General features: G+C 42.3%; 1 protein-coding gene, 1 non-coding gene and 1 pseudogene across 2 annotated transcripts; 2 read left to right on the top strand and 1 right to left on the bottom strand.

The window, feature by feature from the left end:
* Nucleotides 1-2,229: 2,229 nt before the first annotated feature.
* Nucleotides 2,230-2,386, bottom strand: LOC114789405 (U1 spliceosomal RNA). Its single transcript, XR_003749665.1, has one exon. It is a non-coding gene; the product is annotated as a U1 spliceosomal RNA (small nuclear RNA).
* Nucleotides 2,387-4,199: 1,813 nt separating this feature from the next.
* On the top strand, nucleotides 4,200-4,723 carry LOC114788126 (ictacalcin-like; annotated as a pseudogene).
* A 155-nt stretch (nucleotides 4,724-4,878) lies between these two features.
* On the top strand, nucleotides 4,879-18,997 carry LOC114787912 (double-stranded RNA-specific adenosine deaminase-like). Its single transcript, XM_028975834.1, has 15 exons — nucleotides 4,879-4,964; nucleotides 9,675-11,570; nucleotides 12,402-12,585; nucleotides 12,738-12,883; nucleotides 13,975-14,110; nucleotides 14,450-14,694; nucleotides 14,970-15,123; nucleotides 15,253-15,421; nucleotides 15,521-15,614; nucleotides 15,726-15,839; nucleotides 15,984-16,114; nucleotides 16,439-16,621; nucleotides 17,123-17,235; nucleotides 17,325-17,452; nucleotides 17,875-18,997. Exons 1-15 carry the CDS (start codon nucleotides 4,879-4,881, stop codon nucleotides 18,161-18,163), a joined length of 4,068 nt encoding a protein of 1,355 aa, XP_028831667.1. The 3' UTR covers nucleotides 18,164-18,997.
* Nucleotides 18,998-21,232: the final 2,235 nt, after the last annotated feature.

Genomic DNA, 21,232 nt, shown 5'->3' on the forward strand with positions numbered 1-21,232 from the left:
TTTTTACGGCATCCAGCTGGCAAGCTTGAAAGTACAGAGAAATGTAGTGTTAAATAAAACGGAGAAAATGGCGCAGGAAGGAAGGAGAGAGGGAGAAAGAGGGAGGCGGGACGTTGGCGGAGGGTGTGGAATGAATTAAGAGGTTGGGTGAGGATACAACCACGTTGATTTTAAAACTTCAGGGCATGAAGTGTATGTACGTGTGTGTGCTTGTGCGTGTGTGTGCTTGCAACTGCACTAACAGAACCGGTTTGTCAAGAACACAGAAAGACAACAGAAATGTTAGCTTGACTGAAATATACAAAAACAACAAAAAATACTACTGTGACTCAGAGGGGAAGTCCCTTTTATGCTCACATGCCAGGACCACAGTGACTCATAAAGAGGAATCCACACTTAAAAGCCCTGAATACACAGTCACACACTGACAGTGAGCTCCAAGCTCATCTCAGTTTAGTACATTTGCAGACTTTCCAAATACAAACAGCATAGGCTCCATTTTTTTATGATCAAATGCATGTGGAAAACGTCCTTTTCATTATGTTACTACTTTCATGCCATAAAATACAACCATGCCCTCTAAAATACACTCAAACAAAAAGGATGATGCACTGATCCATCTCCAAACACACACCCAACCCATTACTTAAACAGTGGGAAGAGATCTCACGGTGACCAACAATGAGGAAAAACCTTGAGCCTTGCATACCTGTGTGACTATTTGTGTGTACAACTCCACCCGAAGCTGGAGGAGGCATTTGTCTCTCCGGTGAGAGTTGTGACAAAAGAAGTTAAAAAGTATAGACATTCATTTCTCGAAGCTGTGGTCCACATTTATACTTCCTGAACCTCCATTGCTGAATATGTATAATGGTATAAAGTATAGAGGTACAGTGCATAGCCTACAGCGCTCTTTGGCCATATCTATGTGGCAATGAAGTGTGAATAATCCCATTTTTGCATATTGAGCATGACAAGACAGGCTGGGTGGGTTTTGTGTTTTGATTACTTGGCTGAATTTGAAGAAATGCAAACAAGAGCACTTGATGAATTCACTTATTGTTTTTTTAAAAGTGAAAAAAAAACATGTAAATCAGCTGCCATTGAATTTTTGTGTGTGTGTGTGTGTGTGTGTGTGTGTGTACACAATGGCACAAGATGTGTAACTCTTGCGTAACATTTCTGAGCAAAATGGTAAAGTTACTGCCGGTTTGAACCACGCCCAACCTTATTTACCAAATCATACAGTTCCAAATATAAATGCAAGCACAGCTTAACCCAAAAGAAAAAAGAAAGAGTTTTTATCATTTTTGACATTTCCTTTCAATGCTAAAAATAAAGAGATGAATTATGCTCAGTCCTAGAGTTAAACTTCACTTAAAGTTCTTAAAGTGAACACTAGTCTTCACAACAACTGAAATATACACAGTGTTGTTTGAGTGTTTCAGTGATACATAATTGTGTAAATACATCATATATTCCATAAGAGAATGTGTATTTTCTGTCTCTCAACCTTGAACAAACTGGTTTGGGGTGTGTCAAAGAACATACAGATTCCCATTTTCAAGCAGGTTCTTTGTGATTGCGCTCCTCTATTTGGGTGCTAGCATCCATGTGAATGTTCTCCTCACGACTTGGGAAGAGGAAATGTTTCAGATGTAATGTGCTTGTTGAGGTTTTTGGAAAATAATAAAAGAGCCAAACAATAGAACTGATTGTTGTTTGGTGTGCACAGGCATTTCATGCATTTCTCTGTCATACATGTCTACCAGTTCCATTAAAAGTCACCATGTGTGCTGTAGGAGTAGGAATATTAAAAGGGAATGTTTTAATGAATCACAAGAACTCTGACCACAGCGACTAAAATCAGATCACAAGGCTCTGTTTGGATCGTTTCCAAAACACTACACTGAGCGTAGAGAAGCACTCAGTAGGGATCTGCTCAGTAGCAGATCCCACAACAGCGACAGGTTTGGAGATGCTATGACCCAGTCCTGATTGGTCCCGACCCATTGCTGGGTGTCCTAACATAATCAATGTTGCTCACTCTGCCTTGATCATAATGATATGGCTGATTGGTGTTTCTAGAGTTTCTGGTGAAGTGAAGTGAAATGATCCCCTGCTGTTCTGTGTCCCCGTGCCCAAAGAGCAGTGTGTGGGGACGGTACTATCAGGGGGACCTCAGTGGCACCTTGACGGCTCGGGATTCCAGGTCCACTTCCTTATCCACTAGGCCAACATTGCCCCAGTGTAGTCTCCCACTACCAGAAATCATGCAGTCAAGATTCTCACATTTGGGAAATTCACAGGGGCCCTAGGCGAACTGCCTTGGTGTCTCCCCTGCCATCTCATGGCTGCCATGGTATCTCCCCTGCCAGGTAAGTATCTGGCAAGTATTCTGCCAGCACACTTAACCAAATAGACATAAACACTGACTAATATACAAATTACTTTCAGCAAATACTTTTCTGAGTATCTCTTCTGAGTAACTGAGTGTCTCTCTCTCTTTCTCTCTCTCTCTCCCTCTTAATATCTGTTTTTCTGTGGTTGTGTTGTATGCTTCAGCCTACATTCAGTATTACAAAATCTCTCTTTCCACAAAGCATGTATGCAAACGACAAACACTCTCGATGGAAACAGCGTTAGTGCCTCCCCTCATTACTATGGAGACAGCAGTCCCAGACGGACAACTGACTCTCACTCTGTGCGTTTGGGTGTGTTTGTGTGTGTGTGTGTCTACCAACATTTCATTAACAAGAAATAACATTCACGTGACCGTACTGATCTTCATCATTACTGCATCTCGTGGAGGGTGTAGTGTCCACACATCTCTTCAGAGGAGACGGGCCAGACAGATAAAGCAGTCAGCCTTGATGTGGCATTACTCTACGCCTCTGGAGACACGTCTGGCTTGTCCCTTGTTCTCTGTACTGGAGGCTCAGGAAAAAAGCAGCCAACTGACTTCACAGAAGCACGCTTTATCTTCAAAGAGTAAAGCAGGAGATCCTCTCAGCAGCAGGGAGATGGATTGACCATTTGTGCTGAAACCTACAACAAATTCTGAACCTCGTTGCCTTGATAATAGAACATGCTATGATAGTATGAATTTGAGCAGGCAGGGTATGAGAAACCTCCCAAAACACGGCAAGTAGGAACTTGTTTCAATCACTGATTTCGGTTACTGGCTGTCAGAGTTAAATCCTTTTCATTTGACTTGTAATTCTGAAACATGACACTTGAGCATGCAAACTCTCCTGGCCGCAAGGGCCGGAACGCTCAGGAGCCAAACCCACGCAACGCATGCAACGCTGCTACACAGCTGCCATGCAAGGAGAAGGTTGAATCACAGCTGGCGTTAGATACCTCTCTCCAGAGCACAGCAGTAAACCAGCAAAATTGCGGCAGCGCCACTAACATAAGATCTTGGTGTTAAAATGACTAACACCGCACACTCATTTCCATATTCCGGATGGAGAGATTGAGCAGAAAAGGGCGTGAGAGTGAGACTGAGGGAGGGACAGACGGAAGGGAAGGGAGAGGTGGGCGGATCGAGCTCAGGATATAACAGAGCGCACATCCCTCAACTCCTGTTTCACTCTCTCTCTCTCTCTCTCTCTCTCTCATTCACTCCCGCCCGACCAACTTTGCTGGTGAGTGTGAACTTCACTGCATAACTTGTGCAAGCGTAGCCCTTTAAACTCTTTCTTGCTCTACTGTAAACCGATGCTGTGGAAAATGCTTTTTTCCTAATCTGTTTTCCACATTCGTTTAAAACACTCAAATTTTCTCTCCATTATGCGAGACACGTAGAAAGTTCGGAAAGTGCTTGCTTGTTTTGTCTGTGCGGCAGATCGTATTTACAACAGCAGAGTATGCATTTAGTTTTAATGGAAGTTAGGAGTGTAGATGTAAGAGGATCTGTAAACGCTAGAAATGCCCGTGTCTTTTTTGCCCTATGAGAAAACCTGGATACGTTTTTTCTGTTCCTTCGCTAACGTCCATCCCTCTTTGTGACTCTCTCGTCCCTATGCCCTGCCCTCCCTTCCTAACTCCTGGAAGCTGCTGGAGGCATCGTGTGATTGTTGCGAGTTGCTGGGCGTGGCATGGCATGCAGTGAATAGAAGCCAGTCTGGGCTTGATGATTACAGAAACTTAATGATACAGTCCTTCAATTCGGTCCATGTTTATTTCTAGGCATCATGTCAGATCTCCAGAAGGCCATGGCTATGCTCATCACCGTTTTCCACAAATACTCTGGAAAGGAGGAGACAAACTCACTCTCAACAAGGTGAACTGAAAGATCTGCTTACCAATGAACTTGCTGATTATTTTGGGGGTAAATATATTGTACACTACAAACCAAAAAAACATATTACACTAGACATATGGTACACTCAGAACCACACTGGATTGAACTGAAATAATACTGTTGGTCTGTGTCCTCTTCTCAGAAAGCGTCTGATAAGGCCCAGGCAGACAAGATCTTTAAGGATCTGGATGCCAATGCAGATGGATTAGTGGACTTCCAGGAGTATGTGACTCTGGTGGCCTGCCTCACCATGATATGCAATGATTTCTTCAACAAAAAATAAAAAAGTGGCAGAATGTGCCCCAGTCCACACATAAAGCCACAAAACACTACATGCATTTTCTCATCATGAAATGTCAATGTTTTATAAGATGGATTCATTATAGTCAAAAAAATAAACAAGCTTGAAACCTTTGTGAAGGAGTTTGTCTTTATTCATATGAAGTCATGAACTTGCCCACATTCTCAGGTCTTCTGTAAATTTCTGTCATTAATAGCAAATAAACAGGTACAAGCAGACATAATCAAAAGAATGTGAAGAAACAAACACTGTTGGCTTGGTGTCAAAGATGTGGCCTTCTACAACAGCAGTGTTCCTCAGGCGAGCAGTGACTCAGCAGCAGCGGGTCTGTCCTCAGTCCCACATGAAAGGGAGGTAAGGAATTCATATTTTACCCTCATGCACTAACCGCATTCCAAAAGAATCACCAGGACTGAAAAAATGCCATCCAGCTACATGATCAGTTTACATACCATTTCTGCGCCAGCTCCCCGCAGTGCCGGAAATTTGGAAGCTGAGGCAGTATATAGTTGTTCTGGTGAAATTTTGTCCCCATATTTGATGGGGTATAAAATCTGATACATGGCTCCTTTAAGTAACATTCCCACATTGCCTTCTAATAATAGGGTGGTAGTAGCCTAGTGGGTTTAGGGTTAGGGTTAACACTCGCCTATGAACCAGAAGACTCAGGTTCAAATCCCACTTACTACCATTGTGTCCCTGAGCAAGACACTTAACCCTAAGTTGTTCCAGGGGGGACTGTCCCTGTAACTACTGATTATAAGTTGCTCTAGATAAATGCCGTAAATGTAATAATGCGCTGGCATTCTTTTCAACATGCAGCTCTACCTGTCAGGATCTTTCTAGCGACAAGTTCTGCAGGATATGGTGGCCGGAGCTGATGGAATAGTGTGCTTCCAGGAATGAACTTTGGTGGCCTCACTCACATTTGTGTACAATGAAAAGCTAGATGAAAGAATGTCGACATCCCACCCCACCCATAAACCCACAGCCACAGCCATGCCCATGCACGTTGTCATTCAGGTCTAATGTTGAGGACATTTCACAAACAAACTAATAATTCATATTCTGGAATTCATTCATTATTCTCTCTCTCTCTCTCTCATCTCTCTCTCTCTCTCTCTCTCTCTCTCTCTCTATCTATATATATATATTATATATATATAAATATAATCGTCATCACACATCTGTGCTTAATCAGTCTTCAGTCTGTCTTTATCAAAGTCTCCACAGTGTACAAAATACATGTTATGTACACATCACGACCATCTATCAGTATCCAATTAAATAAGTTTGTATATGTTAAAGTAGAAGCAAAAAGTCCCTGCCAAAAATGTCCTCCCTTTAAACACCATTGTGACGTGTTAGGTTAACTACGGTCACAATGTCACGTGAACTGCAGCTGCCTGTCCTTTTGTGAACTGGTGTGGAAGTCCTCCCTCTTGTGTATCATTTGTTAAATGCACTGCTCCCAAAATGTGAATACAGCCAGCAGAAGGAGCCGTACGAACACTTGCCTGCAAACAAAGCTTTTAGAATAATATTAGAAACAGAATTAGTCATAACTATGTCATTTTTTTGCACACATACATCTATAAAAAATATCACCTATTCTTGAAAACTTGTATTTTAAAATAATATATACATTTAAAAAGATTACATATAAATTTGCCCTGGACTGGAAATACTCGAACATTAGTTCTTTCAGGTGAAAAAAATCTAACAATAATAATAATAAAACCACCATTATAAAAGAATGTTTTTAAATAAAATTTAATATGAAAAGGCTGGCAAAGCTTTACATGAAGGTAGTCAACTAAGATTTAAACAAACAAACACAAGATTAGACACATAATAAAAAATATACCCATGCAAAGAAACAAAGCATCAAAGCATAAATGTCCATACATTAAATTGTAATACAATCACGTGTTATAAAATGGAATAACATAGGTAAAAAGTATTGAATGCGCTTACGGAAATGTACAAAAGCCTTTGTTGATGATAACATCTTCAAGACACATCTTACATAAAGAACTTTGGACGCATTTATTGTTCAGGAGTGAGTTTGCCACATTTTTACACACAGTCTTCAAATCCAGAAGGTTTTGTGGGCACCTTCTATGAGCTTTAGTTATGTCCATAGATTTCTATGGACTTCGGGTTAGGTGATTGGCTGAGCTATTCTAGCAGCTTTAATTCCCTTCTCTGAAAAAAACAAATGAAATTAATGAAACGTTGTCTGGCCGTACGCTTGGGATCATTATCTTGCTGAAATGTCCATCTTCATCATCCTGCCAGATGGTGGCAGATCCAAGAGTTCAATTTTGGTCTCGTCTGAACAGAATATTCTTCCAGCATTTCACAGGCTTGTCTAAATGGTTTTAGGCAAAGTTTAAACTCACTTCAGCATGCTTTTTGTTCAACAGTGGACTCTTGCATGGTGAACGTTTATACAGGCCATGTTGGTTCAGTTTTCTTTTAAATGGTTTTACCTATTAATTCCAGCTCTTTCCAAAGCTCTTCACGAGCTTGGACATCTCTTTGGATAATTATTTTCCCTGCCCTTTGCACCTTCCTTTCTTTCTTTGTGTGTTTGATACTTTTTAATATATAATACCTGCTGTATATCCTGAACACCTTTGCCTCATTTACTTTAATACTGTTTTTATTAATAAAATAGTAATGTAGACCAGTTTAAGGCACTGTAAAAAAAGATGTAAAGTAGTAATCACTCAGCTTATCTATACAGGAGAGGGGTGGCCTCGCTGGTAAGGAAGCAGACCTGTAAATGTAAGGTTGCCGGTTCAAACCGCCAAGGTGCCACTGAAGTCCCCTTGATCAAATCACCGTCCCCACACTGCTCCCCGGTCTCCTTTCATGGCTGCCAACTGCTAACAAATGGTTATGGTTTAAAGCAGAGGAGACATTTCATTGTGTCACCATGTGCTGTGTTTCACAATGACAATCATTTCACTTAAGATGGTCAACATATGCATTCACAGAAACAACAAAAAAGATAAGCTAAAAATAGAAATAAAATGACAGCATAATGTGCAAATATGTAAAATACTGCAATAGGTAGTATTAAAAATATTTTTACAAAAAAACAAGATACGAGTAAATAACAACACATATTCATTTTGAAAAGCATGTCTTTATTCTTGATTTTAACATGTGGTGACCAAGTTAGTCACCCAGTGAAAGTATTATATATTAACCTCAGAACTTATTTACAGGGCACAGTCTGCAAAGTTCCACGCCGAGTTCCTGGTACGCCCTCTTGGCCGCCGCAATGGCTGTACATCTTGATAGGAAGACCGTCGGTATTAAAGCTATTATTGGCTGGCGTAATCTGCGAAAATCATATTATAGCGGCTACGCTACTTGTAATAAACACGTCGACACGTGAATAGCAACGTCGCACAATAAATTTCGGCCTTAAAGCGCGATATGCGTATTTGGGAAAACTCACACTGCGCGGTATATGCATCTACACGACAATGCGGCTGATTTGGCTGCTACAACTGCGGTTGCTGGTATTACAGCGACTGACACGAGTGGACCTGGCCGCCGTGTTTGTCGCTGTACAGTGACGTCATCGGCGCGCGCCACATGTTTCGTCGCAAGTATAATGTGATTTACAGCGAGAGGAAACTGGTGTTTTATTAAAACGCGGGTGAGTGTTTGGTTATGAAAGTAGCAGCAGCGCGAATGCGTGGTGTGTATATATTTTAACAGCCGTAAAAATGGAGACAGACGGCGGGACGACGTGACTTTGACCTGACCAACTACGGTCAGCTAAAGTAAGGCTAGCTTGTCCAGGATGCTACCATAGAGAGCTTACGATGACATTTAAGCTTCAATAATCAGTCCGCGTAGTCCGCATTCAATTCATGGGTATCCAGAGGGACGAGTCTGTGTGCATACAATGAATTCATGAATTATATAGCAACGAACGTTCAACACAGTTCCAGAGCGCGTCTTCCGTGTGCACCGCTGGTCATGCAAATCGACCATGTGCTTTAATTACGCCTAATTTAGTTGTGTTGGGATCGCTGTTCATTGTGCATTATGCTAATGCTAAGCACAAATCAAACAGAGAATCAAACCTAAATGAGCTGCAGTTACTATGCTGGCTATTACATGTTGATTATGGGGTTATAGGTCACGCGTGGCTTTCTTCTTAACAGCACTGCTAATGAAACGAAACATGAAACCACTCGTCTAATCTTACACCGGTTCGATCGCCTGCTGTCAAGACAGGTTACACTGCAGACAGACAGACAGACAGACACAGACGCTCAAAGCCGGCTGGAAAAGTCCGATGACGATTGGAGATCGAAAGCGAAACTTATCTATCGCCATGTTTCTATAAAGTCTGTTTAAAGCGTGACTTGAAGAGACACGAGCGTTTTTTTTTCGGCAGCTTACTTGTGGATTGTGATTTCTTTTTAGCTGCTTTTAGTAAAACTTTATTAAAGGCCGTGTTCAGTTTTTGTCCCAGACGGAATACATTTACTTGTTAATCGCCAGTCTGTGCTTCACGGTAGGTATACATAGCACATAATTGTGTATTAAATCCTTTTCGTGTTTAAAAGTCTACTGGAGATTTTACTATAAAGGTTTTATTCGCTTTTTAAAAACTAAATTCGGATTTGCGTGAATTTGGCATGTGCTATGTGGCTTGTGTGTGGAAATTGTGAAAATGACTTGTTAGTGACCTTTAAATCTATACATTTTTAGTTATCAGCAAGTCTTGTTACAGTAATGCTTGTGGATTGGTTTTCATACAGGAAATGAAATCGAGACGAAAAATGAGCTAGATTATAGTGCATGTTACTGGTCCCTCAGTCCTTGACCTCCCTGTCTCAGCAGCAGTGTGCCCTCTCCTCTAGTTACAAGAAAGCTGAAAACAAGACAGAAATAAAGAATTCCTTATCAGTTTATATATGAGGTTTCTTGTTCTATCTTGTTCCAATCCAATCTCTCTGATTTTACTGAAGGTGAGGAGCTTTGGCAAAGTTGGACCTTCAGATTCAGACGCACAATTTCAATTGGTAGTGCGTACGTACCCCCATTCCCCTGCCCACTGAGCGATGAGCAGAGGAAGAGGAGGGTCATCCAAAGAGCACTACCAATTTTCCAGGTCCCTTACCGCTACGGTCCCAGCCGTACACCAAGGCATTCCTTTGGCCCAGGCTCTGTCTCTGTAAGGAGTCAGTCCCCTTCCAGCATTCCCAGTAGTCCCGGCTCTTCTGTTTTCCCCAGAGGCTCTGCTCAGAGACAACATCTCCCTTCACCTTTTGGCCTTCTGGCACCTGGCTCAGCCAATGCTGCAGTGCCTGTGGACATCTACCATCAGCAGGTGACTATTCTTCAGGGACAGAACACAGGGAGCCGAGGAGGCCATTCACTCCATCAGCCCCCAGCGAGCAGGGGGTTTTATTCATATAACAGCAGCAGGAGAGGCCATTACCCAAACAGATCTAACAGGGCATGTAGACAGCATTTTGGATTGAAGAAAAGGGGAGACTGGACAAGTTATTACTCAACTCAATACCAGAGTGAGAGGAGGCACTGGCAAGTAGATAACAAAAGTCCCTCATCGCTGTCTGAAGACATCCAGAGGCTCTGTCTCAGTTCAGATAAGTCCAAAAGTGCAGCAGCGTTTGACCAAGGTTCATCTAGCAGTACTTCAAGCAGAAGGAGTTTTGATTTATGTAATGCAAAGCCTTCTATGATCCATTACCCTGAAGCCCAGGGGCAGGTCTACCAGGCTCTATTGCGACTCAGACCCGGGGAAACCCTTCAGCCAAGACCTTTTGCAAAAGGACTGAATGTTCCTAAGAAGGTGGTAAACCAGGCACTATATGCCCTCCAGCATTCAGGACTGGCAAGGAGAACATGTGACATTCCCCCTCTGTGGATGCTTGACAAGGGCGGTGAAGGAGAGGCTTCTGGAAGGAACACAGTTGAGAAATACACTGAAGCAGGTCAAATTGGACTGGAGGTTGCTGAGACAGCTGGACAAGGTGAAACACAGAGGCCTGCAGGATTAAGTAGGGTCACTGACAACGAACACGAAGAGCCAGAATCGGACGAGGAAGACACATATTCACAATCTGTTGACTCTGACCAAAGTTCTCATCAAGCAGAGCAGCTGCAGGGATTGTCTTCTGCAGTTTGGACAAGTACTGGGCTGAATCTTGGAAACATGGCCGACCTGCGGGACCAGATCTTTCAATACCTGTATGAGAACAGTGAAGCCAATGCCCTGCTTATTGCCAAGAACATGGGCCAGCGCAGTGCCTCGCAGGTCAAATCCAGCCTTTACCACCTGGAAAAGCAAGGCGAGGTCACCCGGAGATCTGGGTCCTCCCCTCCGGTGTGGCAGCTCAGCTCACATCGGCGAGAGAAGATCGACCGGCAGCGCAAAGCTTCTGTGTCAGCCATGGAATCTTTAGTCATGGAGATGTGTAAACCTGAAACAGCCAAGGTGGTGACATCACCATATGCACGGTCAGAGCTGTCAAGGGAAGACATTTCAAATGTGAAAGTAGAAGTAGATGTTGGTAGAGCTGATGTGGACACCATTCCCAGCCCTTGTTTTCACCCCCCTCCACCTCCACACCAGCTCATTCCACTTTTTGCAGAGGAGAACAGGAACAAAGGAGGACTTGGTGGCTACCATGGCGGCGATCCCAACCAACTGCAGTGGTCCTCTGATGAAATCCCAGATTTCCTGAACGTGATAAGACCAGCACCATCTGGGACTGTAGCGGTGTCCCTGGCAGCCCCTCCTCCTCCCGCTCACAGCGTGGAGGAAAGTCGTCGGCAGAAGCTCTTGGAAGTCCTGGACAAGAACCCTGTCAGTGGCCTGATGGAGCTGGCCCAGTACCTCGGCCAGACATGCGAGTTCTTGCTGCTGGAACAGTCTGGACCTTCCCACGACCCAAGGTCAGTTAGACATGCGTGTACGTTCGTCGCAGTAATCAGTGTCAGTTATGCTGTTTTATTGCGTCTATGAAATGGACACCTGCCTGTTATTTAGCCAAATTGAGTCAGTCTCAGGATGTGCTGCCGTTAGAGAAGGTCCAAATTAAATATGCCTTAATGAATATGATCGCACTCAGTTTACAAACGTATTAATCAGGTTAAATAGAATTAAGAGAGAACAGTCCCTTCCTCTGATGTTCATTTGTCATTTATTCATTTTAATGCATCTTAGACTTGTGCAGATAAACACTGGTATTGTCCAAACATATAGTAGTAAAATAATAAAATGATGTCATGTGGCAGGTCACAAAGAACTCCTGAATTTGATTTCTATTAACTTCTTTTCTGTCTTTAACATCAATAACAACCTAACTGTGCAAATGTAATACGTCTTATTGGCAAAGTGGGATGGAACATAGAAATATAATAAATATTCGATTCACCTGTTGTGGCTGAGCTCATTGACATGGACATGAACTAACTCGGTCCACTGTTTGGAATAGCTTCCAAGTTCCTTCTCTGTTATGACCGTCTAGTGTGTGTCTAATAAACCAGATGCTGTTACTGGAAAAAGTAGCCTTTGTTCTTAAACACCAACCCTTCCTTTACTGTAATAGGTGCAGCCGAGTCAGCCTAGCGCATCTCTAAACACTGGTCCCTGTGTGCAGGGATGTCTAGAAGGCAGTCTACATGTCTGTGGAGTTCACCCTGTTCCCTTCATACTCGACGTGACCTGATACCACATGCATTTATTCATATTCATTCATATATTATTGTCTTAACATGCTTCAGGTTCTGTATGCAAGTGAAGTTGAATGGTCGACTTTTCCCCCGTGCTGAGGCGTCCAATAAAAAGGTTGCGAAGAAGAACGCCGCGGCAGCCACCCTAAGAGTTCTACAGCAAGAGATGGACGGAACAGAAATGGATGACGAGGAAGAGGAGCTAAAAAATAGTCAGACAAACAATAACAACCAGGTAATTTCATAAATGGTTGTATCATAATAAGAGATTCAAGATGTCGTAAAGTGTCAGAAATTTGATTTACAGTGACATGAACGTGGAATATATGTGGAAATGTGGTGGAATAACCATACAGTCATGACCCATCTGCTCCTTTTATTCTGTAGAGTGCTGATGTTGCTCCTGTGGCTCTCTCTCGTTCCCTACCTGGCGGTAAGAATCCTGTCTCCACACTAATGGAGTTCAGCCAGCGAACTGGGCTCGCCATTGAATTCATCAACAAACGGCAGGAGGGGCCACCACATGACCCACGGTACCACAGGACACCATAACACCATGAGTCCTTTATTAACTGTGCATTTTCCGCATGCATTCTGATTTTTAGCTAATCATAAAAGTCAAAGTAAAATATTATGTGGTGGGATGGGGGGTAAAAAAAGCTTGGGTGGTTCCCGGCCGGTATTATGTGCTGGAGATTTGTTTTGTGATAGGTTGCAACCAGGAAGAAATACTGTGCGTTTTGGACGTTTGGACTGCTCAGAGGAAAAGTGGCTTTTGGGCATGTGGTTTACAGTTAGGTTAATGATGTGCGGCTGATCAGTTATTTTACTGCTCAATAAAGTTGCTCTCAGTCTCTGGTTTGTCCCATCCTGATATATTTTAACCTGCTACACTCAGGCACTAAGCCATTCTGCCGTTGGGTAGTGTGTGCTGTAGTTCAATAAAATCACTTCTCTTTCTGGGTGTAGGAGACAGGACAGAAGTCTATTTTATGTGACATGGCAACAGCCAATTGGAGTGAAGGCCAGGTTTAACATTTATATGTTATTATCTGTATAATTTGAAATATTATGTGGCGTTAAAGAGCTCCACTGATAGTTTTTACTCTCTGTAGCTTGTAAGGTGGGGGGTAATGAAGTCCATTGTTTATAAAATTGATAGCATGCATTGAGAAATTTTAGATGAATGATCTGCACACTGCCTGGAAGTCTCTTCAGAGAAGGAGATCTCTGTAGCAGAAAGCGCTGTTACCTGTCTAGTTTCTCGGTGGTATTAGACAAAAGTCTTTTTAGAGCTAAAATGGTTAAAATTTTGTAGGTGCACCATTTCACAGGTGCATTTGACAGAATATCAGTATTGTGGTTTGTTTTGTTTTCTTGTCTATTTCCTGCCATTTCATTTTGGACTAGATGAAATTTATTCATGGATGTCTGAGGTGTACAAATGCATCAATCAGTTTTTTATGCATCCTCACAGTTTTGTGATCTTGGAAAACTTAAAAAAAGGGCATTCATTTATTCATACTTGTGTTGTAACTCCCTTAGTCTTTAACTGTTCTTGAGAGTAAAATCAGACTCACTGGTGGCTGGTAATAATATTGAAAATGACTTTCCTTTCCTGTAGATTCGTGTTCTGTGTAAAGGTGGGGGAGTATCTTTTCCCAGAAGCCTCTGCTCCCAGTAAGAAAGCAGCACGGCAGCTGGCTGCGGAAGAGGCGGTGAAGAATCTGCTGGCTGACGGGCGTATGCAGCTCAACAAGGTAGAGGACCCCCCCCCCTCTCATCCAGCCTCATCCTGTCATGATATATAACATATATTATATTAATATTAACCAGTTAAAAAGTTTGAACATACCCTACCAGAACAATACTATACTGTTGTCCCTGCCCAACCCTTGCTGCAGTCTTCTTTTTTGGAAGATCATTTGGTTCAGAAGCTGACACTGTTGAGGGCTTTTTCCCGCTTGCAAATGGGTTGTACTGGGTCCACTCTGAAATGATCCAATACCTGATTAAATTTTCAGTAGAAATTCCATTTCTGAAGTGTTATGTGAAACCACTTTCTTCCAGTTAATTATCTTTCATTTTTCCTTGCACAGCCCACTTTCTGCCCTACCCTGGACGTTGGGGAGGGGGGTTCATTTCCTTCATCAGCGCCTGTGCATCCATCCCCGCTGCCCCTGAGTATGGAGGAGCTGCAGAGGGCTCATGAGGCTGGGGTGGGTGACCTTATCAACCACCTGAACAACAACGCTGTGTCTGGTCTGCTGGAATACGCACGCTCGCGAGGATTCGCAGCTGAAATACTACTAGTGGAGCAGATTGGTCCAGCCCATGAACCCCGGTATGCCTTATGTGAATTGTACACATGTATGGAACCTGTAAATAAGGAAATAAATACCTTGCAGTGTTTACATTTGCTGTTCTCTGGAGATGCTTACTATTTCCACAGCATAAAGGATGACTGGCTTAAAAAATGAAAACAAGTGTTACCCTAAAGTATAATTTTTACAAAGCACTAACACCCACATTCCCTCTTATCTTTATGAGCCTTAATCTGTGAAACAGAAGTGTTCCATGTTCTACAGAAGATGTTCATGTTCTATTATCTTTTCTCAGGTTCACTTACCAGGCTAAGTTGGGAGGACGATGGTTTCCTCCAGTTACTGCCACTAATAAGAAACAAGGCAAGCAGGAAGCAGCTGATGCTGCCCTCAGGGTGCTTATTGGAGAGGCAGAGAGAGCAGCACGGACTGGTGAAATTTCACCAGAGGTATGCGCCGTATTGGACTCTTCCAAGAAGCTTCATATTTTTGTTGAAACCCCTAATCCTCTGTGCTGTTCAGTTTTAGTTATAATAATCACGTGATATGTGATCAGTTGTTCTGTTTTCCTGTTGCAGTTGCCTGTGACAGGCAGCAGTTTGCATGATCAGATTGCAATGCTAAGCCATCAGCGCTTTAATACTCTGACAGTAAGGATACAGCACAGCCTCTTGGGAAGGAAGATCTTGGCCACCATTGTCATGAAGAGAGGGGAGAGCTTTGGGAAGGTTGTTAGCTTGGGCACAGGTAATATGTGGTAACCGAGTCTGTATTTGCAGTGGGACGTTAGGACTAACCCCGAGTAAATCTTTTTTTTTTTTTTTTTTTTTTTTGCCTGCCCTGAAGGAAACCGCTGTGTTAAAGGGGAGGAGCTCAGTCTTAAAGGGGACACAGTTAATGACTGCCATGCAGAAATCATCTCCAGACGAGGGTTCATCAGGTATTTCTACTTTTGCTTTCAGTCTCTTTCCTCTACATAGCTGGTTCTCACACCTGTCCATTTCTTTTTGTTCTGATTCTGTTGACCTTTCTCATTTTAAATCTTCCCCAGGTTTCTCTACAGTGAACTGCTGAAGCATTATAGCAACTCAGAGGAGAGCATTTTTGAGGATGGTGAAAACAAACTTAGGATCAAAGCAGACATCACCTTTCACTTGTACATAAGGTATGTCCAAAACACCATTCTATGTGTGTCTTATGCACACCTAAAGACAGCACAATGTACTCAGAATGGCTCCCTCAGCCACACACAGTTCAGTTACGCCGATTTTCTTTTTAACCAGCTAACAAACTCTATTTCCCCCTCCAGTACGGCTCCATGTGGTGACGGGGCGTTATTTGATAAATCGTGCAGTGAGTCTGCATCAGAGGCAGAGTCATGTCACACACCCCTCTTCGAGAATTCAAAGCAGGGCAAGCTACGCACCAAAGTGGAGAATGGTACACCACAGCAACAGAACCTCCAATTTGTCTCACACACACACACACTTGAACTAAACTAGATTATAACCCAGGCCTTACATGACCTTTCCAATGTGATAAAAAGAACATAAAAAAGGTAATCTGTCTCTGTATTTATGTGTCAATTCAACAATAGGTGTGGCCTATAGAACAACATTTCTCGTACCGTTTCATAACCCCAGCACAGTGTATGCACAGGATTTTGAAAATAAAAGCATACATGTTGAAAAATGAATAATTATAGCTCCCCCCAATACTTTTGGAGAGTGAACAAATTAACTGTGTGCTTTTCTCTATGTCTAGGTGAGGGAACAATCCCAGTGGAGTCCAGTGCAATCGTGCCTACCTGGGATGGCATTCAGCACGGCGAGCGTTTGCGAACCATGAGCTGCAGTGATAAGATTCTTCGCTGGAATGTCTTGGGCTTGCAGGGGGCACTGCTGTCTCACTTCCTGCATCCTGTCTACCTAAGTTCCATAACTCTAGGTGCGAGTCTAGCCAATTGCTAATCTTGTCTGTTGTTACTTTGGTCTCTGCATTTATTCCATTATTTGTCAAGTCAAATTCAGAGCACAAACACATGATAATAGAAAGGTGTAGTATCACCATGGTTTTTCTTGCCAGAATTAATAAAAAGAGTAAAGTCTTGGTCTCGGAATCAGACGTTAACAAAGTCCCAGGTTCAAAACCTACTTACTACCTGAGCAATACCCCGACCTGCTCCAGGGGGACTGTCCCTCTAACAATTGATTTTAAGAGACTCTGGATAAGGGAGCGTAAATGTTTAGTGGTTAAGGAGGCGTACTTGTGATCGGAAGGTCACCGGTCCAAAACCATTAACCGCCAAGGTGGCACTGAGGTTGTCTTGATCAAGGTACTGTCCCCTGCTCTCAATGGGTGATTGCTTAAATGCAGAGGACACCTCACAAATAATCACTTCACAAAATCTGCACAACTTATTGCACTTTTTTTCCTTCTCTGTGGTAGGGTACCTGTATAGCCATGGTCACCTGACACGAGCAGTCTGCTGCCGATTAGGCAGAGATGGAGATCAGTTTGCTAAGAGTCTTCCAAAGGGTTACACACTCAATCATCCAGAGGTACGTGCCCTTTTCATGCATTTTTGGTTTTACGTTTATTCTCATGTTCTTCAGCCTGACCCACTTTTCTTTCTGTTTTTCACTCTCAGGTGGGCAGGGTGAGTGTCTATGACTCCACGCGTCACACATCTAAGACCAAAGAGTCCAGCGTGAACTGGAGCATTCCTGATGGGTACAGTGTGGAGGTTCTGGATGGAACCAAAGGCAAAGTGGATGGGTGAGAAATGCACTAATCAGCAGTAACATGGCTTCAACTTTTCCACTGGTTGCAGTAGTGTCAACAACTGTCTCACATAACAGATCTGGTTGTGGAACACAAAAAACAGTTGACTAGCAGGATCAAGACTTCTCTTGTGTAAACTACTAATATGATACAAAAAATAGACCAATGCAATTAAATAATGACTGACTCATTGTGGACCCTGGCTGGGAATCGATTTGTTTTCATTCATAGTTGACCGGGGAGCAGTGTGTGGGGACAGTACCTTGATCAAGGGAACCTCAGTGGCACCTTGGCAGTTTGGTGCTATAGACTTGTTTGCCATAAAATGTTCCCACATGGTCCCGAGTTATTTATTGTGACTAAAATAGTTTCCACGGACAGTTTAAAGAACCAAGTCTCTTTATTCCTCTCCACAGCCCCAGACTGGAGGTATCGCGTGTTTCCAAGTCGCGCATGTTCCGTCTCTTCCGTGAACTGTGCCACCATAGTGGACGCTCTGATTTGCTGAAGATGCCCTCATATGCACATGTCAAAATGGCTGCACACACCTTCCAGGAGGCCAAGTCACAGTTCTTTCAGGCCCTAAGTCACCATGGCTATGGGGCGTGGATCGGAAAGCCTCTGGAGGAGAAGAGCTTTGATGTAGAAGGGTCAGAAGGTTTGACTATTGATGTTGCAAATTCTAACACTAACAATATGCAGTGACAGAACACACGGTACCATACACATTAACCTAAACACAGGGCTGGATTTTAATAGTACCATGGTGCAAATACCAGAGGTCTTCTGGATTTTCAGCAATGATAAAAAAAAGTATACAAGAACATTTACAGCCAGCACTATCTTTAGTTAGATTAAGTGTACACTTGATGTTCGAAAATGCTAGTGTCCCTCCGCTTACTGCACTATTAAAATACAGCCCACTGACACGTGGATGAGAAGCCGTGAGATAAGACATTAGTGTAAAGTGGCGGAAATACTTTTGACTTATATAAGTCATTCAGCTAGAGTGCTGGTAGCCCATAGCTCTGTATAGTGTACTTGATTTTGTTCCAGTTTGTGTGAATAAATTGCTTATATTGGCATCCAGGGTTTAACTTGCAGCCTTAAATATTATGAAACATTGGAAATTTGCCCTTTATTTTAAAACATACATATGATTTATGTTCCTTGACGTTTTACACTTAAGATTTTAGGTTGGCACCAGTACATTTTTAAATGTAACTGTTCATAGGATACATGCACACAAATACAGAAATACCCACCATACACAGTGTATTTGTTGTCTGCTCTGATTGTGTATATATTTTATGATGTATTTTTTTTGTTTTGTACATTGATATATTTTGGTAGATGCAGAATGAGAACAAAGTTGTTTTTTACTTTCAGAAGTGGGACAGAGCAAAGTGTACAGGAGATTTCACCGTTAACGCTGAATTTACAGTAAACGTATTGTCTCAAGATACTTGCTTGTGTTTTCTCCAGATTTGCTTCCTATTGTGTTCTTTAATAAAATGGCTTCCTATTTTGTTGTTGAAATTGTAGTGCTTATCACATGTTTCAATGGTTAAAGGTCCCTATTCTGAAAATGAGCTGCCACTCTGAACAGTGAAGCAAAATAACAAAGCACTTTTTACACTTATCGCCATTTCTAGCCACTGCAGGACCATATACAGGTTAGCGGAACAATTAATGGTCAATAATCTCACAAAGTGAAAGTCATAATAGGGAAACTTCAAACATGATGGCCAAGATGCAGCTTGAAAGAGAGGCCAACAGAGCACATAAATGAACATAATATACACTTGTCTGGAAGGTTATATACGAGAACATAAAAACTGCCGCTGGAGTAGTAGCTCTTGGAGACCACAGGTTGGCAATATCAAACCTGTTCAAATGCAGAGATGATTATTGGATTTGGAGACCACAAAGAGGAGATATAATATGATTACCACTGACCAGTGAAATGAAGAACATTGTCTGGCTGTAATGGAACCTGGTGGTTGGCAGAATACATTTTCTCCTTTAAGTTTGATATGTTGGAAGTAGGTAAAATGGATAATGCAAAAGATTTGAGCAATTTTGACAAGTTGGGTCATAGCATTTTCAAAAACTGCTGCCCCTATAGCATGTCCCTGGTCTGCAGCAGTCAAGTAGTGAAAGGATGAAAAACCTGGGAACCAATGCACACGGAGAGCCACAGTTCGAAAATCTGCAGATTTTATAAATATATATAGTGCTTACTTTTTACCTCTGACTTTTCCAAACTATTGCTTTGTTGTGGTCATGAAATGAAATGAAATAAATCAATAGATATTTTATAAAATAGCTAAATACCTCATTTTCTAGATGAAATTGAAATGTTTTCTGTGTTCTGTTGTGTGAATAAATGTGCCTTTATTTCCATTTCACTGCATTCTGCTTTCTTTTTACAATTTGCGTGACATCCAGACTTTTCTGGAATTGGGATTGTAAAATGGGCATGCAAGCTATGAAAGAAGGCATGGCACAATGGAAAAGGCAGTAAGTGTGGTCCTGCAATCATGTGGATCTGTGGCACATAGCACGTACCTGAACACACCTACTATTAGGTGGGCTCGTAATGATGAAGCTGATGAAACTGCATGAAAGATATTTGAATAATTGCTCTCAGGGACCACATGGGGGAGACATTAAATCTGTTGGAATTGTATACTTGATCACAATACCAGTCACAACCACAGATTCCATCTCCAGCTACACCAAACACAAATCTCTCAGCTGAGATTGGAAAAGTGGCTGCTGCCATTACTTTTACAGCATTTTTTACAGCATTTACAGCATTACTGCCATCACAAGCCAAAAAAATAGATAAGTAAAAAATAAAGCTCCGGCATTGCATCACTGTACCGAAAAGAGATCTTTGAGATGGCAATTTCTTTCAAGAGCACTTCACTGGCACTGAAGAACTGAACACACCCTGTACAAACAGACGCAAGCAGCAGCTTCTCCGGTCAGTGTGTTAGAGAGAAGGAAACTTCCACGGGCTTCCCCTTTCAAATCACTACCCACTCACCAGCTGTCCCTGAACACACGCCATCATTCATAAACACACAATGCAAAATTAATTCACTGTTCACAAAATGCATTTCACAAAGCCAGATGTGGATACGGTAGCCTTTTGTTGTAATTCATCAAGTTAAACCATTTCTATTGTATGAATTCAGTTCACTAATTAAAGGTTCACTGTGTGTTCTCTGAAATTGTATGTATTATTGAACAAACACAGGCAGAACATTCAGACCTGAATCCTGCTGCCACGCCCTGCGCTGCCTGGGAGGGGTGATGGAGTGGTTACATACTGGTCTTTCACAGCATATATACTGGACTGTGCCATTGTTGGAGTACCGTGGGGCAATGAGCACAGATCCGGAGTGTGTGGGCAGGCGGGAGGTCCATTAGAGTGTGTGCACTCAGTGCTGTTAGTGTGTGTGTGTTATTCTATGCTATATATGGATGTACAGTAGGTTGAGGATTTTGAAGGTGAGAGAGATGGGGGGCAAGAGATGGGTGTACACTGATAGGAACAAATATACTAATCAGGTCGGAAAACATATTTTATATGCAGGGCGCAGAAGATGAATTTGCATTCATTTTCCTCCACCTCTACTAAATATCTTTTTCTTGGTAACACTGCCATGTTGTGTCCAGACAAGAGCATTATGATCCTATATAACTCCTGATAACAATTATGTTCTGCACCAAATATGTCTGAATGACAAAAAGGTACAATTG

The sequence above is a fragment of the Denticeps clupeoides genome, chromosome 4, assembly GCF_900700375.1.
Source record: "Denticeps clupeoides chromosome 4, fDenClu1.1, whole genome shotgun sequence".
NCBI lineage: Eukaryota > Metazoa > Chordata > Actinopteri > Clupeiformes > Denticipitidae > Denticeps > Denticeps clupeoides.